The 26,548-nt window shown below is 35.3% G+C and overlaps 1 protein-coding gene across 1 annotated transcript in view; it reads right to left on the reverse strand.

Moving 5' to 3' along the window:
* Window positions 1-26,548, reverse strand: part of Snr1 (SWI/SNF related, matrix associated, actin dependent regulator of chromatin, subfamily b, member 1) — a 286,904-nt gene that overhangs the window by 156,812 nt on the left and 103,544 nt on the right. Inside the window, exon 4 of the mRNA XM_090391621.1 lies at window positions 25,837-25,971. Within this exon, the coding sequence (XP_090247747.1) occupies window positions 25,837-25,971 (135 nt within the window). The remainder of the gene's footprint in view (window positions 1-25,836; window positions 25,972-26,548) is intronic.

A 26,548-nucleotide genomic window follows, 5' to 3' on the forward strand; every position in this document is an offset into this window, starting at 1 on the left:
AATAGCTTCTCTTTTGGCACTTTGTCATATGCCTTTTCCAGATCTACAAAATTAAGTACAGATCTTTGTTATATTCGCATGCTTTCTCAACTATTTGTAGTAAAGTGAAAATCTGATCCTGACAGCCTCTATTTGGCGTGAATCCAGCTTATTCTTCACTTACAGCCACTGTAAGACCTTTATACCTGCATACTTGATCATTTCTGATCGAACATCATCTACTCCACCTGCCTTTCCATATTTCAGGCTTTTGATGGCTTTTTCTACTTCAAGTATGAATATGTATTCTTGATTGCATGCCTGGTCAGTGTTTTTTACCACTGTGCTGTCACTGATTGTTTCATTTTGCAATTTTTTGAAGTAATTATTCCATACAATATTCTCTAAGAGCACAAGCTGATTTATTTGGCAGAAACCTTTGATACTTATCCAATTCCTCGACTAGCTCCAATTCTTTGCCATTCAGGCTTCTTATGTTGATAGTACCGATCCTAGACTCTGGTAATATTGAGTTGGGGTGTGTTTTAGGATTTGTTCCAGTAGCCGTCTTTTTGCTATTCAACCTGGTTCCCTGGCAAAAACAACAGGGGGCCATCTTTAACCATGTGATGCCCCAGTCGGCATGAAATTCTCTCATGTTGTACCATCATTTCATATTGTGGTTTAAGCCAATAAGAATACAATTTGGTTGGCTAAATCTCAAATTGCCAGCCCATCCTCGTTTGTTCAGTATCCAGGTAGATGCCTAACAGGATACACCACGAGAAGGTGAGGATTGGACATTAGGTCAGAAGTTCTGGTCGGTTCTCTGCATTCCTTTAAAGGCTAGTATTTTACAGCTAAAATATGGACGTATTTTAAACCTCCATATTTTAGCATTTCTGATCAAATATCATCTACTCCAGCTGCCTTTCCACATTTCAGGTTTGTGACAGCTTTTTCTACTCCATGTGACATTCCCAATGAGTGTTTTCTACCACTATGCTATGAGTTCTCATTTTATATAGCAATCAAAATAATTACTCCATACATCAAGAATATCTTTACCTGTAGTGTTCATGTCCCCTTTATTATCTCTAATTCCTCCATTTCTGAGCATTTTCTATTAATAGCCTCCAGAATATTTTACCACCATCCTGATATTTATTTTCACTGTTCTCATCAAAGTCTTCCAATGACTTCTGTTTAGCTAGTTTCACACAGTGTTTAGCTTTTTTACATTTGTCTCTGTATTCTCTAAGAGCACAAGCTGACTTATTTGCCAGGAACTTCTGATATGCTTTCTTCTTTTCCTCACAATATGAAAAAATGCCTCTTTAACTTCCTATGTCTATCATGGAGTTCTGATTTTCCATCCTTGGAGACAACCTCTGACTGAATCAATCATTGTTTTCTTTAGGATTTGCCACTGAGTCTCCAAGATTTGGTTCCTGTTCTCAAACTCTTTCATTTTTTCTTAAATAATGTTTGTGTAGTTTAGTCTACAGTTCACATCTGAGAGCTGCTCAACTTTTATTCACTTTAAAACTGTCTTCTTCTTTTCAATATGAAATTCAGTTTTATCTTGCTCAAGACTAAATGGTGATCACTTCCAATTTCAAATCCTTTATACACTCTAGTGCCTTGCACCAGGGAGAAAACATCACTATCAACAATAACATAGTCAATGAGATTTTTCTTATTCTCTGCCTCTTCTCTACACGGATATGTAGAGAAGAGGACATTTTTATGTTGGGGAACATGGTGATAGTAATAACTAGTCCATATCCTGAGCAGAACTCTAGCAAATACTTACCATTATTATTAGGTTTGCTCTTTTCTCCAAATTTTCCCAAAATTTTATTATATATCTAGTAATCATTTCGTGATCTGCTGTTTAGATCTCCAACAAGAAAAACTTTTCCTTTTTCATGGTGTTAGCTACCTTCTCTAATACCTTGAAAAATTCCTTCACTTCTACCTTAGTAGTACCTTCTGTGGGACCATAGGCACAAATAAGTCTCATTGTCCAGTTCCCCATTCTCATATTTGTCCACATTACTCTACTGGAGACTGACTACCATTCAAGAAGATTAGCCTCATATTTTGTGTTGAATACTATGGCTACTCCTTCTTTTCCTTGATTTTCATTGCCTGAATATAACATTTTGTATTTGTTACTTAGAAAGATATCCCCTGCTTTTATCTTCTTCGTTTTGGAAATGCCTATTATGTATCTTGTACTTATCCAATTCTTCTGCTAGTTCATTTCTTTTCCATTGATACTTCTTAAGTTGAAGGTGCCAATCTTGATATGTGTTGATTTTCAGTTGTTGTTTGTTCCAATAGCTAACCTTTCACTGTTTGCTCTGGTTCCCTGATGAAAACAAAGGGGGGGGGGCCTTGTTTAACTGGGTGACACCCCAGTCAGCATGAAATTCCATCATATTGTACCATCATTTTGAGTTATGGTTTATGTCCATAAGAATATAATTTGGTCAGCTAAATCCCAAATTGCCAGTCCATCCTCGTTCATTCAGTATCCAGGCAGATACTCAACAGGGTGCACCACGAGAAGATGACTGTACATCATCAGACGCCCTGGTCAGTTCTCTCTATTCTCCAAAAGGCAATGTGGTGGTCTCCTTCAAATTATCCAGCCAACCCTTAAGTTCCCCCCCCCAATAATTTTTTTATATGTGCAACAGTGGCGTCGCATGCCCATTTCGGTCAGGTGTGCTGTTGTGTGGGGCACTACACAATTCATGTGAATTTGACTGTGTTATTGCATTTTTATTGATGTACAAAACTTTTAAGAGTGCACAGCGCATCAGTGCTCATCCTAATTGGTTCAATGCAATTAATTGCAGGGTAACTTTGAATACTTTAATTTATCAATTAATTGTAACCAAATCTGCATAGAGAGGAGGAGGAACAATCTGTTTGTTTTAGGATTTATTAGAAAACAACAATGAAGGAGAAAGCTCTATTTGATTGTTATATTTGAATTACTCAAAGGCGAAAATTATATGAACCATCATTTATAAGACATGAGAATGGGAAATGAAAGAAAAGAATAAATGTGAATAGAAATTCTTTCATTAATGGCAAACGAATTATTAACACTTAACATTTGTGATATGTGTGTCCTATAACAGCACTTCCCAAACTGTGGGCCATGGCCCCCGTGGGAGCCATTAGTTTTGTTGAGGGGAGGCGGAAAATAATGAAAACAAATTTAAAATGTTTTAACACTAAGTAGATTTTTTTTTTATCTTAAAAGAAGTGTACTTAATTTTTATTATTTATTATTTCATTTTGTTACTTTTTATAATTTAATGGAAAAAGATCACACATTGGTGTTGGTTCAAGAATTTTACTTCCTGCATATTTCAGCTCTTAATGAATATTAGTATATGTATGCTTATTCATATAAGTTTCATTTCAAAGGTATTGATAAGAAGCACAAAAAAGCTTACAAGCTTTTTTGTAATTATTTAAATAATTTAAACTTGGCTGTTATTTAAATGAGCACAAAATCTTGCGCTCATTTAAAACAGCCAAGTTTTTCGCAGTTTAAATTAATGTTTCATTGCTAGTGTACACAGGTGCGGGCGATGCTTGGGTGTGGGGACCGTGAAATATTTTAATTTTTTTAAAGGGACCTTTACATCCATAAGTTAGGGAAGCACTGTCCTATAATTTTGTGAGTAGAGTGAATAGCATGTGATCCTATAAAGTCTAAACATGAATAAGTGAAAAATGAATTAAAATAATAAAAAAAAGTAAATCGTTTTAAAAAAGTTACAAGGAGAGAGAAAGAGATTTCTTTGCAAAGTATAAATTTTATTATTATTATTATTACAGGCAACTCCAGGGAGTTGACAGACTCATCGAGGGAGGCCCTAACATCAAGTCAAGAACAACTATTCAACATTCACACAGTATCTATCATACCTCACCTTGAACTCATTCACAGTCATGGCACCCACAACAGACTCTGGCAGCTTATCCCACTCATTCACTACTCTCTGAGTAAAAAACCTAGCTCTAACACCCTTGCTAATATATTCTTGTCCAGCTTCCATGTATGGCCCCTAGTCCTCCCACCACCAGTCCTATTCTCTAAAATATCTTCTGAATTAATCTTATAGAAACTGTCTCCCTACTAAAGTCTGCATATCTACTCCCCCCCCCCTTTAATAACTCTAGTTTCCCTGATTCTGCACATCCACTTCCACTACATTCAACACCTTTTCAAGTCTCCGTACAACAAATCCATTCAAATGTAAACCATGCATCTTATATATATCCTTTCGCCCATCGAACTCACTCCACAAATTCTACATCACTCCTCCTGCATAATTCACTCATAATGTCATCAGCAATTATGGCCCTCCTTCTATGCTCTTCACTGTCATACCGTGGCAACAGACTCACCATCCTAACTCTCTCACTCTTCTCTTTTGCTACCTCAAGTAATTCCTTCAAACCCTCTCTCATAGCCATTTTGTCTCCTTTCAAATCATTTGTACCTGCTACTACTATCAATTCTTTCACCCACTGCTTTTGCATTCTAATTGACTCGCTTACATTCTTGATGTTCGCACCAGGTTGGTACGATTTTGTTAAACTCTCAACTATCACACCACTAACTAAAGAATCTCCATACACCACTCGCTCTTTCATTTTGTTTACACTCATTATCATACTCTTATTTTTCCTATCATATTTTTGCCGTTTTGTTAGTCAGTATAATTTATTAGTAAACATTTTTTCCAATGCTACAGCTGCCGATTTGCCCTATGTATCGCTACATGTAACCATGCAATCTCACTCATTGCATCAGTCTCATCATTTTTATTTTCCGTTAATTCGTTCTGTATGTTTACCTTCATTCTCACTTTTGACGCCACTTTCACAGCTATCTGGTACTACCTCGCAAATAAACTCGCATTCATACCTTGCATATCACTATTTTCTACATTCTCATTTTCAACAACGATATTATCCTCACGACCTGAAACACTCTTTAAATCCTCACATTCCTTACACTTTCTGCACACATTCACTCCACTATTGTTGTTTAACCAGACTCCAACTGCTCTCCTCAATGCATACATTTCGCAAATGGTACACTGAATCATATCCTTTAAATTAAAATTTTTAGACAAAGATGGTGACCTGGATGCCATCTTTGCATTTCTCTTCATGGGGGCCATGTGCAGAAATAATTGTATCTATCAATTTACTAATTGAAATACTCAGAAAACACACAAAAATCATCCAGACACGCTAAGATAGGAAAAGTAAATAATACTATGTAAGATTCAAGCAAATTTACCAATTATTACTCAAAATAATACTTATCTGTTCAGGAGCTCTCTACGAACACTACACACCATGTAGCCCTCTAGTGGCTAGTAAGAAAATAACTAACTAACCAATAATAAACAGCCACTAATACATTTTAACCGAACTACTAAGTTCAGTTAAAAACTGTAGGGGGAGGCTAATCCAATGAACTAATAATGTTGATCGGGTGATTTATTTAGGCTTGGCAAGAATACATGTGGTTTGATAGAGCAGCAAATCATCTCGTAAAATTTGTTGTGCATGTTACGAGTATTTCTCTGGTTTATGTATATTTCGCTCTGTTTTCTAAGAATTTTCTTTTGTTTATTGAGACTCAGTATAAATTTTATGCAATAATAGGATACATAATATCCGATCATTATCCACACTTTCGGGAATCCTACATTCATTCGTATTTTTTTTTTAGTGTCAGCGGTTCTTCTGTCTTATCAAACTCATATATGCTGGTATTTTGTTATAGATCAACAACTTCTATAATACACAGAAGTGTATTCTTTTTTTTTTATTTATTTATTTTTTTTTTAATTCAAGAACAGATAAATTTTTACTGTCTGCTTCCAAAGACTAGAATAAAAATATCCCAGAAATACTTTTATTGGGGTTATATTGATCAAGTGCATATAACAACAACTAAGTTATATCAACTAGTTTCACCAACTAAGTCTGTTGGCATCTTCAGGGTACATAACTGATGTATGGCACTAAAAAGTAAAAAACTGTTACAAACTATAATCAACCGATTCCAATTATATTAAACAAAGAACAGAGCGCATACAGTACATTCATAGAGCGTGGATGATATCACTTGTTGTTATTTAGGAACGTTCTATAGTTGGCACCGTAATTCAGTTCTGGCGAGTTGAAGGATCTGATAAGGGTCTTCCAGATCACGGGCAAGATAGTCCTTGGTCAAGGTTTTGTATACAGCGGGCAACTGTTGTGACCTCCTTAAAAATTCGGGAGCGGAAGTCCTCCTCCATGTAAGGAATTGTGCTTCTATCCCACTCTATGGTATGGTTCGTTCTTGAGAAATGAAAAGCTAATCCCGATTTTTCTTCACTGTTATTATTGACATCACCAATGTGTCCTTTTTGCCTAATTTCAAGGCTCCTTGAAGTTTGGCCGATGTAATTCAAGCCGCACGAGCATGGTATGTTATAAACTCCAGCATATTTGGAGAAAGGATGGCTATCTTTTGGAGATCTTAAGAATTGTCTAATCGTTTCTGTGGTTTTAAAGGCAACTCTCATTTTATGTGGTCTAAGCAGTCTAGCAATCTTATTGGAAACTGTCCCCAAGTATGGAATGACGATGGGAAATATAACGTACATCATCTTGTTGTCTTTGTCGGGGTTCAGAGAAAAGTATCTTGTGGACGAGTGTTTGAGGAAATCCATTCATGGTAAGGTTGGTGGATATCAGGGATAGTTCTTCCTGGAGGTCTTGTTGATCTGTTGTAAGGAGTTTCCAATCTTATTGGAAACTGTCCCAATACAAAATGATGGTACAACATGACAAAATCTCATGCTGGCTGGGTCGTCGCCCGGTTAAACAAGGATCTGTTTTCACCAGGGAACCAGGGTGAAGAGCGAAAAGTCAGCTACTGGAACAAATCTGAAAACACACCCCAACTCAACATCACCAGAGTTAAAGATCGGTACTATCAACATAAGAAGCCTGAATGGCAAAGAAATGGAGCTAGCTGAGGAATTATATAAGTACCAGATCGACATAATAGGAGTGACGGAAACAAAAAAAAACAAAAACTGGTGAGATCTTTCTGAGCAATAAATACAAAATGTAATATTCAGGCAATGACAATCAAGGAAAAGAAAGAGTAGCCATAGTATTCAACACTAAATATGAGACTAATTTTCTGGAATGGCAGGCAGTCTCAAGTAGGGTGATATGGACAAATAACGGAATTGGAAACTGGACAATGAGACTTATTTGTGCCTATGGTCCCACAAAAGGTTCTACTAAGGTAGAAGTGGAAGAACTTTTTAAGGCTCTAGAGAAAGCTACTGATGCAATGAAAAAGGAAAAGTTGGTCCTTGTTGAGGATCTAAATAGCAGAGTAGGAATGATTATCAGACAAACAAAAATATTTTGGGAAAATTTGGAGAAAAGAGCAAAGCTAATAATAATGGCAAATACCTGTTGGATTCCTGCTCGGGACATGCACTGGTTATTATCATGTTCCAACATAAAAATGTGCACAAATTCACATGGAGAGAAGAGGCAAGGAATAAGAAAAGTCTTACTGACTATGTTATTGTTGATAGTGATGTTTTCTCCCTGGTGCAGGACACCAGAAGGTACAGAGGATTTGAAATTGGAAGTGATCACTATTTAGTCTTGAGCAAGATAAAATTGAATTTCATATTGAAAAGAATAACATGTAAGAAAGTTTTAAAGCAAATAAAAGTTGAGCAGCTCTCAGATGTGAACTGCAGACTAAAATACACAATGATTATTGAAGAAAAAAATGAAAGAGTTTGAGAACCGGAACAAAACTTTAGAGATCCAGTGGCAAGCCTTGAAGAAAACCTTCATTGATTCAGCCAGAGAGGCATGTGGTGAGGTTGTCTGCAAGGATAGAAAAATCAGAACTCCATGGTGGACACAGGAAGTTAAAGAGGCAGTGAAGGAAAAGAAGAAAGCATATCAAAAGTTCCTGGCAAATAAGTCAGCTTGTGCTCTTAGAGAATACAGAGACAAATGCAAGGAAGCTAAACAGTGTGTAAAACTAGCTAAACAAAAGTCATGGGAGGACTTTGGAAAGAAATGAGAAAATAAATATCAAGAAGGTGGCAAAAAATTTTGGAGATTATTGAAGAAGCTCAGAAATGGAGGAAAGAGTACTATAAAAGGAGTTAGAGATGATAAAGGTGACATGAAAACAGGAGAAAAAGATATCCTTGAAGTATGGAGTAATTACTTCAATTACCTTGAAGTATGGAAAAATTGCTAAATGAAACAAGCAGTGATAGCACAGTGGTCAAAAACACTCCACAGGCATACAGTCAGGAATACATATCGATACTTGAAGTAGAAAAAGCCATCAAAGGTTTAAAATGTGGAAAGGCAGCAGAGGTAGATGATATTCGACCAGAAATGCTGAAGTATGTTGGTATAAAAGTCTTGCAGTGGCTGCACTGCATAGTTCAGAAAGCCTGGACAGAGGGATGAATTCCCGATGATTGGAGTAGAGCTCTCATAGTACCCATATATAAAAAAGGGAAATAAAACTGAATGTGAGAATTACAGAGATATTTCCCTACTGAGTGTTCCTGGTAAGATATATTCAAGTATACTTGAGAAATGGTTGAGAAGAATTGTAGAAGAAAAGCTTGGTGAAGAACAAGTTGGATTCCGGCCAAATAGAGGCTGTCAGGATCAGATCTTCACTTTACGACAAATAGTGGAGAAAGCATGGGAATATAACAAAGATCTCTATTTGAGTTTTGAGGATCTGGAAAAGGCATAAGGTGCCAAGAGAGAAGCTATTCAATATGCTACAGTCATATGGTGTCAATGGAGCATTATATCAAGCAATACTTAGTCTTTATTTGAGTTGTAAGTCAGCAGTTAGAATTGAAGGAAGTACAGGAAGATGGTTTAATGTCAAATCTGGTGTGAGACAAGGATGTACATTATCTCCTCTGTTATTCATTATCTATATGGATCACATTATGAAGGAAAGTGGTATTAAAAATGATATTAAAATTGGAGATGTTAATGTCAGCTCTTTGCTTTATGCAGACGATGTTATACTTATCAATAAATAATCTACGAGTCTGCAAGATTCCTTGACTAAATTGAATAACTGTTGTAATAGATATGGTATGAAGGTCAGCAATAAAAAGACAATGAAAATAGGCAGAATCATTGAAAATGTCAACTGCATTGTGAATGGAGAACCTGTGGAACAAGTAAAACATTTCAGCTACTTAGGCATGATTTTTAATGAAAACGGTAAATTAAATATGGAAACAGACAACAGAATCAATAAAGCTGGTATAGTAGGAAGTCAATTGAATAAATTCATATGGAATAAGAGAGAAATTAATCGGAACATTAAATTAGCTGTATACAAGACAGTGTTCAAACCAGTTTTAACTTATGGATCTGAGAGCTGGGTCAGAAGTAAAACACTTGACCAAAGACTAGAGACCACAGATATGATAGAAACGTGAACAGATGGCATCAATGGCAATATCATATTAAAAATGAGGATATTAGAAAAGAACTTAACATTGTCAGCATCCAGGAATGCATTAGCAGAACTAATCTCAGGTGGTATGGTCATTTAAACAGAATGGGCGAGGAAAGATTGGCAAAACAAGTGTTCTCTGCCAGGTTGGTAGGAAAACGACCCAGAGGAAGACAAAATATAGGTGGTTTGATAAGGTACAAAGTGCCTTAGACGACAGAAATATTAGATCTGATTCTATTGGAGTCTTGACAAGTAACAGACTGATCCGGAGGAAAATTGTAGATAGGAAGTTAGTAATGATGTAAATTTTTCATGTAGTACTAACATATCCTGTACACCCCCTTGAGGGTATATTGGAAATTTGATGATGACATCGTCTGCATAAAGCAAAGAGCTGACATTAACATCTCCAATTCTGATATCATGTTTAATACCAGTTTCCTTCATAATATGATCCATATATATAATGAATAATAGAAGGGATAACGTACACCCATGTCTCACACCAGATTTCACATTAAACCATCTTCCTGTTCTTCCTTCAATCCTAACTGCTGATTTACAGCTCAAATAAAGACTAAGTACTGTTTGATATAATGCCCCATTGACACCATATAACTGCAGCATATTGAATAGCTTCTCTCTTGGCACTGTCATATGCCTTTTCCACATCAACAATTAAATACAGATCTTTGTTATATTCTCATGATTTCTTGACAATTTGTCTTAAATTATACATATTTGGTTGTTTTATAATAGAAATACAATTTTATTAATACAGACCAGTTTACAATAAAAATTTATATTAAAATCTACCAGTTTCGCAAGCAAACTCTCTGGCTTTTTCGAGGCGTTTACGGAGATATGAAAACTAGTAAATGCAAATTGAAAGGAACATAAAAAGCATTGTAAACCAACTAATAGCTATGGTTACACGTTTCGCGTGACTGAGAGGACTTATTGTTCTTATTCATTATCACACATGTGTTGTAGACATGTAATGTGATTACTGGCTAGCTGTAGTTCAGATTGATTGAGAGAGAGAGAGGATCAAGTTTTTCCACGAACTGTTTAGAATTACACCCTGATTTCTGTTGAGGTTTCCGCCAGTTACTGACACTATTGTGGCTTCCTTAAATAAATGATGCCTGTAGTCATCATCGAGATATGGCATGGAGCTGTTTTGCCAATCTATCGTGTGGTTAGACGTATAGAAATAATGTGCTAAGCCGGAAGAGATGCTTCTGTTGTGGTTTACATCACCAACATGTTCTTTTTGTCTAAGATAGACAAAAAGAACATGTTGTCCGATGTAGGCAAGACCACAGGAACAGGGAATGTAATGTACGCCTGGATATTTGTAGAACGGCACTTTATCTTTTGGAGATCCTAAAACTTGTCTGATGTTGGTGGTTGGTTTGAAGACCACTCTGATGTTATGGGCTCTTAGTATTCTTGCTATATGATAAGAAATTGACTTGATGAAAGGTATCACTACAGTAGAAATGTGCTGACAGTGGGATTCTTCTTGTCTGGGGTTGTTATTGTATAGATATTTTTTGATGATGTTTTGAGGATATCCATTTTGTGATAATGTGTTGGCTATTAGTGAGAGTTCATTCTGTGTATCCTCCTCTTCTGATATAAACTTTTTGGCTTTATGTTTCAACATGTGGATAATGCTCAGTTTGTGTGTCTTGTGATGGTTTGAAGTATAATGAAGATATCTTCCAGTATCTGTGGGCTTTCTGTAAATGGATAATCTGACACTGTTAGGTTGCTTTTTTATCAAGATATCTAAAAAATGCAATCGGTTGTTATTTTCCACTTCCAGAGTGAATTTTATCTTGCTATGTATTGAGTTTATTTTATCCACATACGATTTTAGGTTATCTAAGCTGTCTTGCCATATGATGAAGATATCGTCAACATATCTCCACCATGTAGATGGTCTCAGAGAGATTGCAGAGAGAATTTCTTTTTCAAGTTTTTCCATGAAAAGGTCTGCACAAGATGGTGATAGTGGGCTTCCCATTGCTAGGCCTTCTAATTGTTGGTATATGGTGTTGTTAACCTTGAAGAAATTAGATTGAAGGCAGTGTCTAAACATCTGTGTGACTTCTAGAGGAAAGAGAACTTGGATGATATTTATTACCTCTTCTACTGGTACATTGGTGAAAAGGGATACAACATCTAGACTGGCTAGTATGTCTGTTGGTGCAATCTTAATGGCTTGGAGTTTATTTACAAAATGTTGACTATTCTTGATATAGGATTCTGTTGATCTTATTATATTATTTAATAAGTTTGCAAGATGCTTTGCCAAAAGGTAGGTTGGTGATGCTCTTCCATCAACTATTGGACGGAGAGGTATATCCTGTTTATGTATTTTAGGTGTCCCATATAGTCTTAGAGTGATAGGATGTGAGGATTTTAGTGTTCTCTTCACTTCTTCTGGCCAAATGTCACAATTTCTGATTAGTTGATTTGTTTCATTATGATTTTTTATTGTGGGATCTCTGTCTAGGATCTTATAAGTGGAGTTGAGGATAACTGTAGAATTTCCCTTAACAGCTTTTGTAATAATGATATCTTTGTTTTTCTTCAAATTGAGAATTGCCTTTCTATCATAAGGAGAGGTATTGAGAACAGGTTGTTTGGCTTTGGCTAGGATTATTGTACTTTTGAATCTAATAGTGTCGGCCACGTTTTGTGCATGGAAAGAGAAAAATGCAGAAAGGCCAAACTTTTAAACCACCTAACATTCCTTAAATGTTGCAGGGAATTCTCCATCATTCCAAAGTTCCTCAATAGTCAGAGGTCATATCAACTCTATATCAGCTAAAAAAATTTATCTACGCACTTCATTGGCGCTTGTAAGAGAAAGGATTCAACACACGAGATATGAACTTAATAAAAGTGATATTAATTGCCGCAAGTTCTTTGATGAAATTTCCAACAATTTAGAATACGCCATATGGAATCAATTAGATCAAATGATACAACGCAGTTACGAAAAAACTTTCAAACTTTATAAGGACAAACAAATTAGGAAATTCAATGAACTGTACAAGAAAAAATGTCATGCGAAACATGTAACCATAGCTACTAGTTGGTTTACAACGTTTTTTATGTTCCTTTCAAATTTGCATTTACTAGGTTTCATATCTCCGTAAACACCTTGAAAAAGCCAGACAGTTTGCTGGCAAAACTGGTAGGTTTTAATATAAGTTTTATTGTAAACTGGTCTGTATTAATAAAATTGTATTTCTAATTTGTCTTAAAGTTAATATCTGATCCTGACAGCCTCCATTTGGCCTGAATCCAGCCGGTTCTTCACCAAGCTTTTCCTCCACAACTCTTCTCAACAGTTTCTCAAGTATACTAGCATAAATCTTACCAGGAACACTTAGTACGGAAATACCTCTGCAATTCTCATATTCAGTTTTATTTCCTTTTTTATATATGGGTACTATGAGAGCGCTACTCCAATCATCGGGAAATCGCCCTCTGTCCACGCTTTCAGAACTATGCTGTGCAGCCACTGTAAGACTTTTATACCACCATACTTCAGCAATTCTGGTTGAATATCATCTACACCTGCTGCCTTTCGACATTTCAAGCCTTTGATGGCTTTTTCTACTTCAAGTATGGATATGTATTCCTGACTGTATGCCTGTTAAGTGTTTTTAACCACTGTGCTATCATTGCTTGTTTCATTTAGCAATTTTTTGAAGTAATTACTCCATACTTCAAGGATATCTTTTTCTCCCGTTTTTCATGTCACCTTTATCATCTCTAACTCCTTTTACAGCACTCTTTCCTCCATTCCTAAGCTTCTTCAACAACCTCCAAAATATTTTGCCACCTTATTGATATTTATTTTCTATATTCTTGCCAAAGTCTTCCCATGACTTTTGTTTAGCTAGTTTTACACAGTGTTTAGCTTTCTTACATTTGTCTCTGTATTCTCTAGGAGCACAAGCTGACTTATTTGCCAGGAACTTTTGATATGCTTTCTTCTTTTCCTTCACTGCCTCTTTAACTTCCTGTGTCCACCATGGAGTTCTAATTTTTCTATCCTTGCAGACAACTTCACCACATGCCTCTCTAGCTGAATCAATCAGGGTTTTCTTCAAGGCTTGCCACTGAATCTCTAAAGTTTTGTCCCTGTTCTCAAACTCTTTCATTTTTTCTTCAATAATCTTTGTGTATTTTAGTCTACAGTTCACATCTGAGAGCTGCTCAACTTTTATTTGCTTTAAAACTTTCTTGCATGTTATTCTTTTCAATATGAAATTCAATTTTATCCTGCTCAAGACTAAATAGTGATCACTTTCAATTTTAAATGCTCTGTATGCTCTGGTGTCCTGCACCATGGAGAAACACATCACTATCAATAATAACATAGTTGGTGAGACTTTTCTTATTCCTTGCCTCTTCTCTCCATGTGAATTTGTGCACATTTTTATGTTGGAACACTGTGTTAGTAATAACCAGTCCATGTCCTGAGCAGAAATCCAACAGGTATTTACCGTTATTATTAGTTTTGCTCTTTTCTCCAAATTTTCCCAAAATATTTTTGTGTGTCTCACAATCATTTCCTACTCTGCTATTTAGTAAAAATTTCTTCCACTTCTACCTTAGTAGAGCCTTTTGTGGGACCATAGGCACAAATAAGTCTCGTTGTCCAGTTTCCAATTCCGATATTTGTCCATATCACTCTACTTGAGATTGCCTGCCATTCAAGAAGATTAGTCTCATATTTAGTGTTGAATACTATGGCTGCTCTTTCTTTTCCATGATTGTCATTGCTCGAATATAACATTTTGTATTTATTGTTCAGAAAGATTTCACCAGTTTTTTTTTTTTTTTTTAGTCACCCTTATTATGTCGATCTGATACTTATCTAATTCCTCAGCCAGCTTCATTTCCTTGCCATTCAGGTTTCTTATGTTGATAGTACCGATCTTCAACTCAGGTGATATTGAGTTGGGATGTATTTTAGGGATTGTTCCAGTAGCTGACTTTTTGCTGTTCACCCTGGTTCAATGGCAAAAACAACAGGGGCCTTGTTTAACCATGCGACGCCCCAGACGGTATGAAATTTTGTCATGCTGTACCATCATTTTGTATTTTGGTTTAAGCCAATAAGAATACAATTTGGTCGGCTACATCCCAAATTGTCTGCCCAACCTCGTTCGTTCAGTATCCAGGTAGATACCCAACAGGGTGCACCATAAGAAGGTGAGGATTGGACATTAGGTCAGAAGCCCTGGTCGGTTCTCCGCATTCCTTTAAAGGCTATGTGGAGGTCTCCTCTCAGTTATACAGCTTTGACCCTAACTTGAAATCAGCATGAACTGCATTTGAGATATTCGAAATCATTCGGACACTTAACAAATGTTAATTTTAGAAATAAAACCATGGAAGTTGGTCTAAGATGTTATATAATCTTTGTGAAAGTGTGACCGCTCGATGCAGAAACGGCATACATACATACGCTAAAAGCTAGTACCTCCCTGGGAATAAAGGAATGACAGACAACCAGTTGCTAATGTGACAACTTGTTAATATAATTTTAAATATGGAAAGCCTAAAGGTCAAATATGCTTCAAGCGTAGCGTGCTATTTTCTGTGACAAAAATTCATTGACAAATACTAAAATGAGACACGGATAATTTGAATTTTGATACGATTTTTAAATATAGCCATATATAATGCACACAGAAATCGAAAAAAGTAATCACTTGGGAAATTATTATTTTTCCAGACTAAATCAAAAAAGGGCTGAATTAACTCTTTTTCCGCCTGCCATTCAAGAAGATGAGCCTCATATTTAGTGTTCAATACTATGGCTACTCCTTCTTTTCCTTGATTGTCATTGCCTGAACATAACATTTTGTATTTATTGCTCAGAAAGATTTCACCAGTATTTTCTTTTTTGTTTCCGTTACCCCTATTATGTCGAACTGATACTTATCTAATTCCTCAGCTAGCTCCATTTCTTTGCCATTTTACTTACTTTATTTATACACAAGTTCCAATCTTCTGTTTTTCTTCAGGAATTGCATTAGCACATCATCATAAAATGAAGGTTTTTTCAATAGCGATTAAGCTTAGACCACACAGCCTTTCCTGTGTTTGTGTTGCTCTATAACATGTATGTACTCTCTTCACAGCCGAAAAAGAATGCTCAACTGTAGCAGTAGAGCTCGGAATTGACACGATAAGTTCTGCTAACTTATAAATTTCCTTGAATGCAACCTGAAGTTGATTTTCTTGCATGGATTTTAATGGGTGATGCACTGGTTTCCTGGCAAATTCTTCAGAAGAAAATAGTACTTTCAGTTCATTTTTCAAGCGAATATAGTCAAAAACTGGGCCATAGAAATCCTTTAAGCTTTCTAAAATACTATCAGGAAACGTCTTTGCATACTGACCATATCTTTCACTACAAAGGAATTGAAAAAATTCAAGTTTCGAAAGAGAAGATTATCTTTCTTCCATCTCCAGGCACATGCAGTCTACTATTTCCTGGTATAATCGAAGGCACATGCTCTTCTCCATCTCTTGCGGAGAAGAGACCTAAGAGATGTAAAGGACTCGACTCATCAACTGCATGCTTCTCCTTTGATACAGAAACCCAAATATCATCAAATCCATGTTCCCTGTCATTCCTAGGCTGATTCATAGTGTCATGTACTCTTTTACAATAGTACAATATATCATAGGATGAAGTTTGCAGTATATTATTCAAGACATCAGTGTAGCCAAATAAAACAGAAAAAATTTCTAGCAACAAAATTGTTTGAAAATCTTGCAAGAAATGCAAAAACCCATGAGCTTTGATTACAGCATCCACGTCCCATTCCCCAGAATTCTCAACTATGTGTTCAAAAAATTCAATAAGTTGATTTCTGCAATGTTTTACTGTGCTCGTTAAACAGGAAGTAAAGTTCCATCTGGTTGGTGTGACAGAGGGTAATTTTTTACCAACAAAAGCTTGCAAAACATTTATTCTTTTAGAAGATTTAGAAAAATATGCCGCCAATGCATTGATAGTACGGAAAAACAATCTACATTCCTTGATATTCGAGAGGCTTTATTAAAACAGAACTAAAATTAAAAACATGGGAATAGCAATGTGTAAATATTGCTAAAGGATATGCCTCAATAACTTTCCTCTGTAACCCATTAATATGGCCACTCATTACACCGGCACCATCATAAGCCCAACTAACTTGCCCTTGATTTTAATTCCTCAACTATATTTACAACATGTTTAAAAAGACCACTAGATGTTCTATCAATTTATGTCTGTAAATCCAATGAACCTTTCGTGTATTTCCCCATTATTGACAAAATGGAAAACAGTTGATAGTTGCGATTTTGACATGAAATCAGATGTTTCATCCAAAATAATGGCCACAGATGTAGTGTTAGCAATTTCTTTTTTTTATAGCATTTTTAATCACATCAGATATAGTGCTAATAATATCATTTTGTACTGTGGAAGAAGTTCCTTGAAATACAGTTGAATCCTTTAACCTTCCTACCGGCTGAGGTGGATGAAATATCCAACCAGGCATAGCATTCTGAAGGGATCAAAACTTCATCGGCATTGTACCTTTCATCATGCCATTACTTCCCTCTGCCGTTAATCCCTTTATGGCTATTTAAAGCCATTCGTGGATTAACTGTTAGTGCCTGACTAACAGTTTGCATCACCTGTCTTCATGCACACTGTTTTACTTGGAATTTTCTTTACTGTCTTAAAATATTTGACTTTTTTGCCTCTAAAATGATTTATTGTGTTTCTTCCCAAAAACTGAAACGAATTTCACATGTACGAAAATAATCAATCTTGAAATGACCATTGATCAGCTTCGATCAGATGAATCTATTTAGTAGTAGCAAATTTGCTGTATTATAAATTTATTCTTCAAATCACTGCAACGAAACAGTTGCACTGTTTGTTCCAATATAGAAACATCTTTTTTTGCGAATTTTCAGATGTTTGCATTGAACATATTATGTCACATATTTATATTTTTAAATAATATTTATTGAAATAAATATGACCTTTTGCTTTCTTTCCTAACAAAATACCATTATATGGATTATCACATTTCAGTTCTAGAAACGAATTTTTTTTTTGTTTTATGAACCGTTTGTTCATAAAATGTTATATTGCATAACTCAGTTTCCGATTGTGAATCTTTTTAGTATTGAAAATTTATATCCAATGATGTTTTAGCAGGGATTCTTCGCCTTTTCTTTCTTTTTTTTTTTTTTTTGTAGGATGCACATTTCTATATTATCCAGTGCGTAACCACCGTAGATATGTTGAAAATATAATATGAAGGCTATCATATACAGAATAATTCAAAATTCATGCTCATTTTGAAGATTTGCTGATGCTTACCCCCTCCCCCCCCTCCCCCCCGCCATCCTTATCCTCTCCAGGAATTCAATTACATAACCACTCTAAATTTCTACAGGTTCGAAAACGTTTCCAAACAGTATTCAAAATCTATTACTTCATTTTACCGTTTTGACAAAAGAAATAAGACAATAATATCGTTGTACCCTGAAGCTTCTAATTCTGTACTATTTCTTTGCAATCTAAAACCAGCTGTTCTACTGTCTGCTGAAATGGTTTGAAATTTTAGAAATACTATGCTACATTTTCACCACATAAAATTGTTTATATGCATACCACACAAAAAAAAAGTTCAGTGGTATTATTTTAGTTTCTTTTTCTTAAAATAATCTAAATATTTTTACTTCTACTTATGCTTCTGGTTGCTATTTCTGAAGTAATCTACATCTTAGAAATACTTGTAGTAATCCTCTTAGATGGAGGGAAAGGTAAAGGTTTAGATTACTCTCGGTGCTACTGAGGAAGAAAATTGAGAACGCTTAGCTAGAAGGGACACTAAAATGCCTCAAGTTATAGTGCGAGATACATCAAGAATGTCGTGTTTCGTTTTCAATTGTTGATTAGTAGACATCCTAACATAGAAAAAAATAGATATTTCTTTTACAGGCTGATACAGTATTTATGCTAAAATAAGTTCTTAATTTATAATGATCAGTTTCATTTTTATTATCGAAAAAATATAAATTATTTCATATAATTATCTTGAAAAAGAGGACTTGAATTATTTTTAAAGAAAAGGAGCATACATATTATTTTTATTTTTATATATATCTTATTTTTTGGGGAGGGAAGGAAGGTTATATTGAAGACTCATTCAATTTGCAGATATTTCAGAGAATTTATTTTATAAATGGTTCACAAGACAACTGTTATGAACGTAAATCACTTGGAGAACATGCCCGTTCATTTTAGTGTAAATAATAGCAAAGGTTTAGCTACTTCAATAATGCCACGTATCTAAACTAGAAGAAAATGTCGTTATATCTGCAGATGTTAGAACTCTTACATAAATAATTTTTCTAGCATGAATTCTCTATCAGCTATAATGTAATCAATCTACAGATTTTTGCTCTCTTGTATTCTACCATCTTATGCGCAGTGATTTCTTCTTTGTACTACAAGAAAAAAATCAGATAACACAAGAAAAATACAGAGTATTTTCTTTTTCATTGGGTGAATTTACAATGTTCTCTCTTTGTGTTTTAAAAAGAAAGTACAAATGATTTTTTTTTTCTTACTATTTTTGCCATTACAACATCTGATATACAAGAGTGGCATTTTACCGTTTTCCTCCCACACGAGAAAAAGAAATATGACAATAATATTGTTGATTCTGTTGAACTTTTGTAGTGGAAATTTTTAATATAAAACTTTGTAATTTATATATATATATATATAAGCAAAAGTATTGCTTATTATAAAATTGGAGCATAATATCTGAACTAGCAGAAAATATATACATATAAATTTAAATCATAACTGTTAATTTTATTTTGTAATGACCAATTATACAGGGAAACCAAGAAGATAAAAGTGCAAAGAACAGTAGATTACAATATAAAGAAAAAAATTTAGTGATATGTTTAAAGAATTTCATTATTCTCTATAAAGCAAAGTCGCTCAAGCAGGTCCTTCAGGAAATCTGTGACGTATTCTACGAATCATCATTTTGAACAAAAATATAACATAATCTCGAACGTTGACAGCCGGTTTTTTTAAATAATATTTCAAATAATCATCGTGAATTAATTTCTTCAAGAACAAAGAAAATGTTTTGTGGAGTAAGCGATTAGAAAAAATTAGCAAAAAAATTAAAAATTAAATTGGTTCTGGAAGGTAACGCAATATTTAAGTCAAGAAATTAGGCAAGGATCTTTATTTTCTCCAGGCATTAAAATTGTATTGTACAATAAAAAGAGAAAATAAAAATAATTTCTATATTTTCAGCTTATCCAATATAACTAAAATTCAGTTACCCAGCATAGATCAAGGAACTGCATTTCTTGTTATGGGTAACTAAGTCACAGCTATGAGTCTGAGATAATCTGATTAAGTGCTCTCTTCAGCATGAGGGATTATCACACCTTCTAATGGACATGCTGGCCGAATTACACTTCTTATCCATGTTCTTTCAACAGATAGCATGCATCGTATTCAGATTTTACTGGACGTCTATAGACGTCCTAGCCGGTTGGGAGGTTAAATGACTGTCTAAAAGAGGATCATATTCATGGAACACATTTAAAAAGTATATATAATTTCCGGAGTGCTTAAGGGTCAAAGCTGTGTAACTGACAGGAGACCTCCACATAGCCTTTAAATGAATGCGGAGAACCGACCAGGGCTTCTGACCTAATGTCCAATCCTCACCTTCTCATGGTGCACCCTGTTGGGTATCTACTTGGATACTGATCGAACGAGGATGGGCTGGCAATTTGGGATTTAGCCGACCAAATTGTATTCTTACTGGTTAAACCAATATAGAAAATGATGGTACAACATGACAAGATTTCATGCCAGCTGCGGCATCGCCTGGTTAAACAGGTCCCCCGTTGTTTTTGCCAGGGAACCAGGGCAAACAGCAAAAAGTCAGCTACTGGAACAAATCTGAAAACAAACCCCAACTCAACATCACCAGAGTTAAAGATTGGTACTATCAACGTAAGAAGCCTGAATGGCAAAGAAATGGAGCTAGCTGAGGAATTAGATAATTACCAGATCGACATAATAGGGGTGACTGAAACAAAAAAGACCAAAACTACTGAGATCTTTCTGAGCAATAAATACAAAATGTTATATTCAGGCAATGACAATCAAGGAAAAGAAGGAGTAGCCATAGTATTCAACACAAAATACGAGGCTAATCTTCTTAAATGGCAGTCAGTCTCAAGTAGAGTAATGTTGGCAAATATGAGAATGAGGAACTGGACAATGAGACTTATTTGTGCCTATGGTCCCACAGAAGGTTCTACTAAGATAGAAGTCGAGGAATTTTTGATGCTTTAGAAAAAGCAACTGACACAATGAAAAAGGAAAAGTAGGTCCTTGTTGGGGATCTAAATAGCAGAGTAGGAAATGATTGTGAGACATACAAAAATATTTTGGGAAAATTTGGAGAAAAGAGCAAAGCTAATAATAATGGCAAATATCTGTTGGATTTCTGCTCAGGACATGGACTGGTTATTACTAACACCATGTTCCAACATAAAAATGTGCACAAATTCACATGGAGAGAAGAGGCTAGGAATAAGAAAAGTCTCAACTATGATATTGTTGATAGTGATGTTTTCTCCCTGGTGCAGGACACCAGAGTGTAAAGAGGATTTGAAATTGGAAGGGATCACTATTTAGTCTTGAGCAGGTTAAAATTGAATTTCATACTGAAAAGAATAACATGTAAGAAAGTTTTAAAGCGAATAAAAGTTGAGCAGCTCTCAGATGTGAACTGTAAAATACAGAAAGATTATTGAAAAGAAAATGAAAGAGTTTGAGAACAGGAATCAAACCTTGGAGATTCAGTGGCAAACTCTGAAGGAAACATTGATTGATTCTGCCAGAGAGGCATGTGGTGAGGTTGTGTGCAAAGATAAAAAAATCAGAACTCCCTGGTGGACACAGGAAGTTAAAGAGGCAGTGAAGGAAAAGAAGAAAGCATATCAAAAGTTCCTGGCAAATAAGTCAGCTTTTAATCTTACAGAATATAGAGACAAATGTAAAAAAGCTAAACAGTGTGTAAAACTAGCTAAACAAAAGTCATGGGAGGACTATGGCAAGAATATAGAAAATAAATATCAAGAAGGTGGCAAAATATTCTGGAGGTTGTTGAAGAAGCTTAGGAATGGAGGAAAGAGTGCTGTAAAAGGAGTTAGAGATGATAAAGGTGACTTGAAAACAGGAGAAAAAGATATTCTTGAAGTATGGAGTAATTACTTTGAAAAACTGCTAAATGAAACAAGCAGTGGTGACAGCACAGTGATAAAAAACACTGACCAGGCATGCAGTCAGGAATACATATCCATACTTGAAGTAGAAAAAGCCATCAAAGGCTTGAAACGTGGAAAGGCAGCAGGAGTAGATGATATTCGACCAGAAATGCTGAAGTATGGTGGTATAAAAGTCTTACGGTGGCTGCACAGTATAGTTCAGAAAGCCTGGATAGAGGGACGAATTCCCAACGATTGGAGTAGAGCTCTCATTGTACCCATATATAAAAAGGGAAATAAATAAAGGGAAATAAAATGTGAGAATTACAGAGGTATTTCCCTACTGAGTGTTCCTGGCAAGATCTATGCAAGTATACTTGAGAAACGGTTGAGAAGAATTGTGGAAGAAAAGCTTGGTGAAGAACAAGCTGGATTAAGGCCAAATAGAGGCTGTCAGGATCAGATCTTCACTTTACGACAAATAGTGGAGAAATCATGCGAATATAACAAAGATCTGTATTTAAGTTTTGTCGATTTGGAAAAGGCATATGACAAGGTGCCAAGAGAGAAGCTATTCAATACGCTGCAGTTATATGGTGTCAGTGGGGCATTATATCAAGCAATACTTAGTCTTAATTTGATTTGTAAGTCAGCAGTTAGAATTGAAGGAAGTACAGGAAGATGGTTTCATGTTAAATCTGGTGTGAGACCAGGATGTACATTATCCCCTCTGTTATTCATTATCTATATGGATCACATTATGAAGGAAAGTGGCATTAAACCTGATATCAAAACTGGAGATGTTAATGTCAGCTCGTTGCTTTATGCGAATGATGTTATACTTCTAAATAAATCTGCTACAAGTCTGCAAGACTCTCTGACTAAATTGAATAACTGTTGTAATAGATATGGTATGAAGGTCAGCAATAAAAAGACAAAGACAATGAAAATAGGCAGAATCATTGAAAATGTCAACTGTGTTGTGAATGGAGAACCTCTGGAACAAGTAAAACATTTCAGCTACTTAGGCACGATTTTTAGTGAAGATGGTAAATTAAATATAGAAAAAGATAACGGAATCAGCAAAGCTGGTATGGTGGGAAGTCAATTGAATAAATTTATATGGAATAAGAGAGAAATTAGTCGGAACACTAATTTAGCTGTATACAAGACAGTGTTCAAACCAGTTTTAACTTATGGATCTGAGAGCTGGGGCAGAAGTAAAACACTTAACTAAAGACTAGAGACCGCAGATATGAGAGTCCTGAGAAAGATTAGAGGCGTGAACAGATGGCATCAATGGCAATATCATATTAAAAATGAGAATATTAGGAAAGAACTTGACATTGTCAGCATCCAGGAATGAGTTATCAGAGCTAATCTCAGGTGGTATGGTCACTTAAATAGAATGGGAGAGGAAGGATTAGCAAAAGTGTTCTCTGCCAGATTGGTACGAAAACGACCCAGAGGAAGACCAAGATATAGGTGGATTGATATGGTACAAAGTGCCTTAGATAATAGAAATATAAGATCTGATAATGTTGGAGTCTTGACAGGTAACAGACTGATTTGGAGGAGAATTGTAGATAGGAAGTTAGTAATGATGTAATTTTTTCATGTAGTGCTGTCATATCCTGTACACCCCCTTGAGGGTATATGGCAGGAATTTAATGATGATGATGATATAATTTCCTCGATTAGCTGAATCTTCAGATTCATCATGACCTCTGAAAAGAAGCCCTTCCTTAGCCAAATAGCATACAGTACCAATTAATCTTTTTAAAATGTCTCTATTTTTCATTACCTGTTCATTATTACGGGTAACTTCAATCTTTCTTTGTTTGTTGATGAGAGTGTCAATTCTTTGTTTTCCAAACATCTTGAGATTTAGAAATAATTGAACATGTGATTGGAGTGCTCATGTTTTTGCACTGCTGCCGCCAAGTGGTTAAGGTCAGAATATCCACGCTTTTTCCAAACACCTCTCTCTCTCTCTCTGGAAAATAATAAACGTGGCCAACAAAAAAGTCTTGATTGCACTTCACATCCAGTTAGCCATTCTACTGTACTATATTGTGAAACAGAGAAGTGCCTCATATACTCAGTTTTTGCATCTTTGTGTGTGCTGTGTAAATTTGGAAGAGGAGGACGAGGTTTACCTCCTTTAACTATGGACATACAATCTGCAAATGTTCTGGCAGGGAACGAAAATATGGGGAACAATTATAAATCTATGGAAAATTATATATTAAAAACTTGTCTATATTATTACTTAAATAAAGAGCCAATAGGCTTCACTTCGGTGATGTAACATTATTTAAATTAAGGGGATATTAAATCCCACATTATTTCAAAGCCGAATAAGAAACTCAAAGAGTTTCGTGCCAAATATAGCAAACTATAAAAGTTTCGGCGGACTGTAATGTAAGCTAAAGCACATAGTTCAACACTAGGGCAACTTGTTGCAAAGGTAGGTCAAGTTCTATTCACTATTCTTAGTATTACCCATAATGTAAAACACATCTCCTAGGAGATGTTTGATGTTATACATTATGATGGAAGATCACTACCCAGACCGGTTTCAACATTTTTTGAGGTCTCATCAGTGAGTAGGTAGACCAGGTAATACCAAGGTTATAGCGAAGAGAAACTTTATACTTTATCTTTATCTCGTATAGCAAAGTATAAAGTTCTCTTCGGTATTACCTGGTCTACCTACTCACTGATGAGATCTCAAAAAAGGTCGAAACCGGTTTGGTTAGTGACCTTCCACCATAATGTATAACATCAAACATCTCCTAGGAGAGATGTTTTACATTATGGGTAATACTAAGAATGGTGATCAGAACTTTACCCATCATTGCAACGAATTGCCCTAATGTTGAACTGTGCTTTAGCTTATGTTACAGTCCACCAAAACTTTTATAGTTTGCTATATTCGGCATGAAACTCTTTGATTCCTATCTTTGAGTTTCTTATTCAGCTTTGAAATAATGTGGGATTTAATATCCCCTTAATTTAAATAATTGTCTATATTATTATATATAAAAACTTGCCTACTGCGTCAGTTCACAATTCACACACGCCAAACAGAACAAAACTCTGTAAACAAAAACAGAATCTCATGACAAATGACAACGTTGAATTGGTTATATATAATAACCAATCACAGCCGGTGCTGAGTGAGCTTCAAATTTTAGCTCACCTAGTCCTGCCTTCTCAGCGGTTTTAAAATACTAGAACTCTAAGAATTTGACCTGCTGTGCCCTCTTTACTTCTTTTCAAAGGGCTCAAAGGTGTATGCATTTTGAAAGCACACCCGGACTATTAACGCGAATGTGACGCAGGGTTTACGTGTCGAAAAGTGCCACCTTTATGAAGCACTAATGCTTTATTGCACTCCTGAAGAGGGCAATAAAGCATTAGTACATTGTGTTTAATTTTAGGAATCACGCAAAGTCTGCAAATAGAGGAGTCTTTAACAGGAATAAATGCAAAAATATAATATCGCTGATACTGATATTTCATGGATGAGCACCGCACATCCGGAATATTTGCCCCTGGTGTGCACATGTGTGTGATGCAATGGGTTTACTTGGCTATATAACACAATTAAAGAAATTTAAAGATTAGAAGCCAAGAGATATCAAAACAGAAAGAACTCAATTCTTTAAATTTTCAAGTTAATTAATAGATGCTTTTCTCTTGTGACATATATTTTTGTATTTTTTTTTCATGTTATGCAGCAAATGAAATCTAAAAAGATGAAACTAGTCATGTGTTCAAATAATAATAGTTTTTTCCATTTTGACATCTGTTCTAGTCAATTTTTTTAAAAATTATACATAAAGAACAATTAATTAATATATATTACAAGCTAACAGTTCACTTACAGGAGTGGAAAGGTGCGTACTTTTTTGTGACTAATCCTGTTTCTATTAACTGGAGTTGAACAGGGAACTGCATCCAGATGATGAGAACTATTGGGAAGAGTTGGCATCCAAGTGCTCCTCTTAGTTTTAGTTTCCCTAAATTTAAAACAGAATGATCACTGACTAATTTAGAAAATACTGTATACTGTTATTTTTTTTATTACTTCAAAAAAAAAAAAAAAAAAATTCTAATAAGTACTATTTAAATCAGAATGACAGAATATCACAAACCCGACAATAATTCATTTACCACACTAGCAAAGGCAATATTCCCTCTAATTTTTTTTACAGCTAATTGCCTAAATGTCATTATGTAATGATATCATTACAAAATGACATTTAGTGACATCATGGTTGGCTAAATCCAAACTGCCAGCCCCATCTTCACTCACTCAGTATCCAGGTTTAACACCAGGAAAGGTGAGGATTAAACAACAGGATACACCATGGAAAGGTGAGGATTAGACATCATGTGAGAAGCCCTGTCACCCTCATGCATGCCATTTTCTTGCATAACTTCAGGTATCTGCTGCTAGATCACTCTAGTAAAGCAATCACTCCAGCCAATAATCATCATCATAAATTTCCTGATATGTATCCTCAAGGGGTGTTGAAGTTATGATAGTACTACATGATTAAGTTCACATTATTACTAATCTCCTATCAACAATTT

The sequence above is a fragment of the Typopeltis vanoorti genome, chromosome 4 (assembly GCF_054136105.1).
Source record: "Typopeltis vanoorti isolate ZY-2024b chromosome 4, IOZ_Tvanoo_1.0, whole genome shotgun sequence".
Classification (NCBI taxonomy): domain Eukaryota; kingdom Metazoa; phylum Arthropoda; class Arachnida; order Uropygi; family Thelyphonidae; genus Typopeltis; species Typopeltis vanoorti.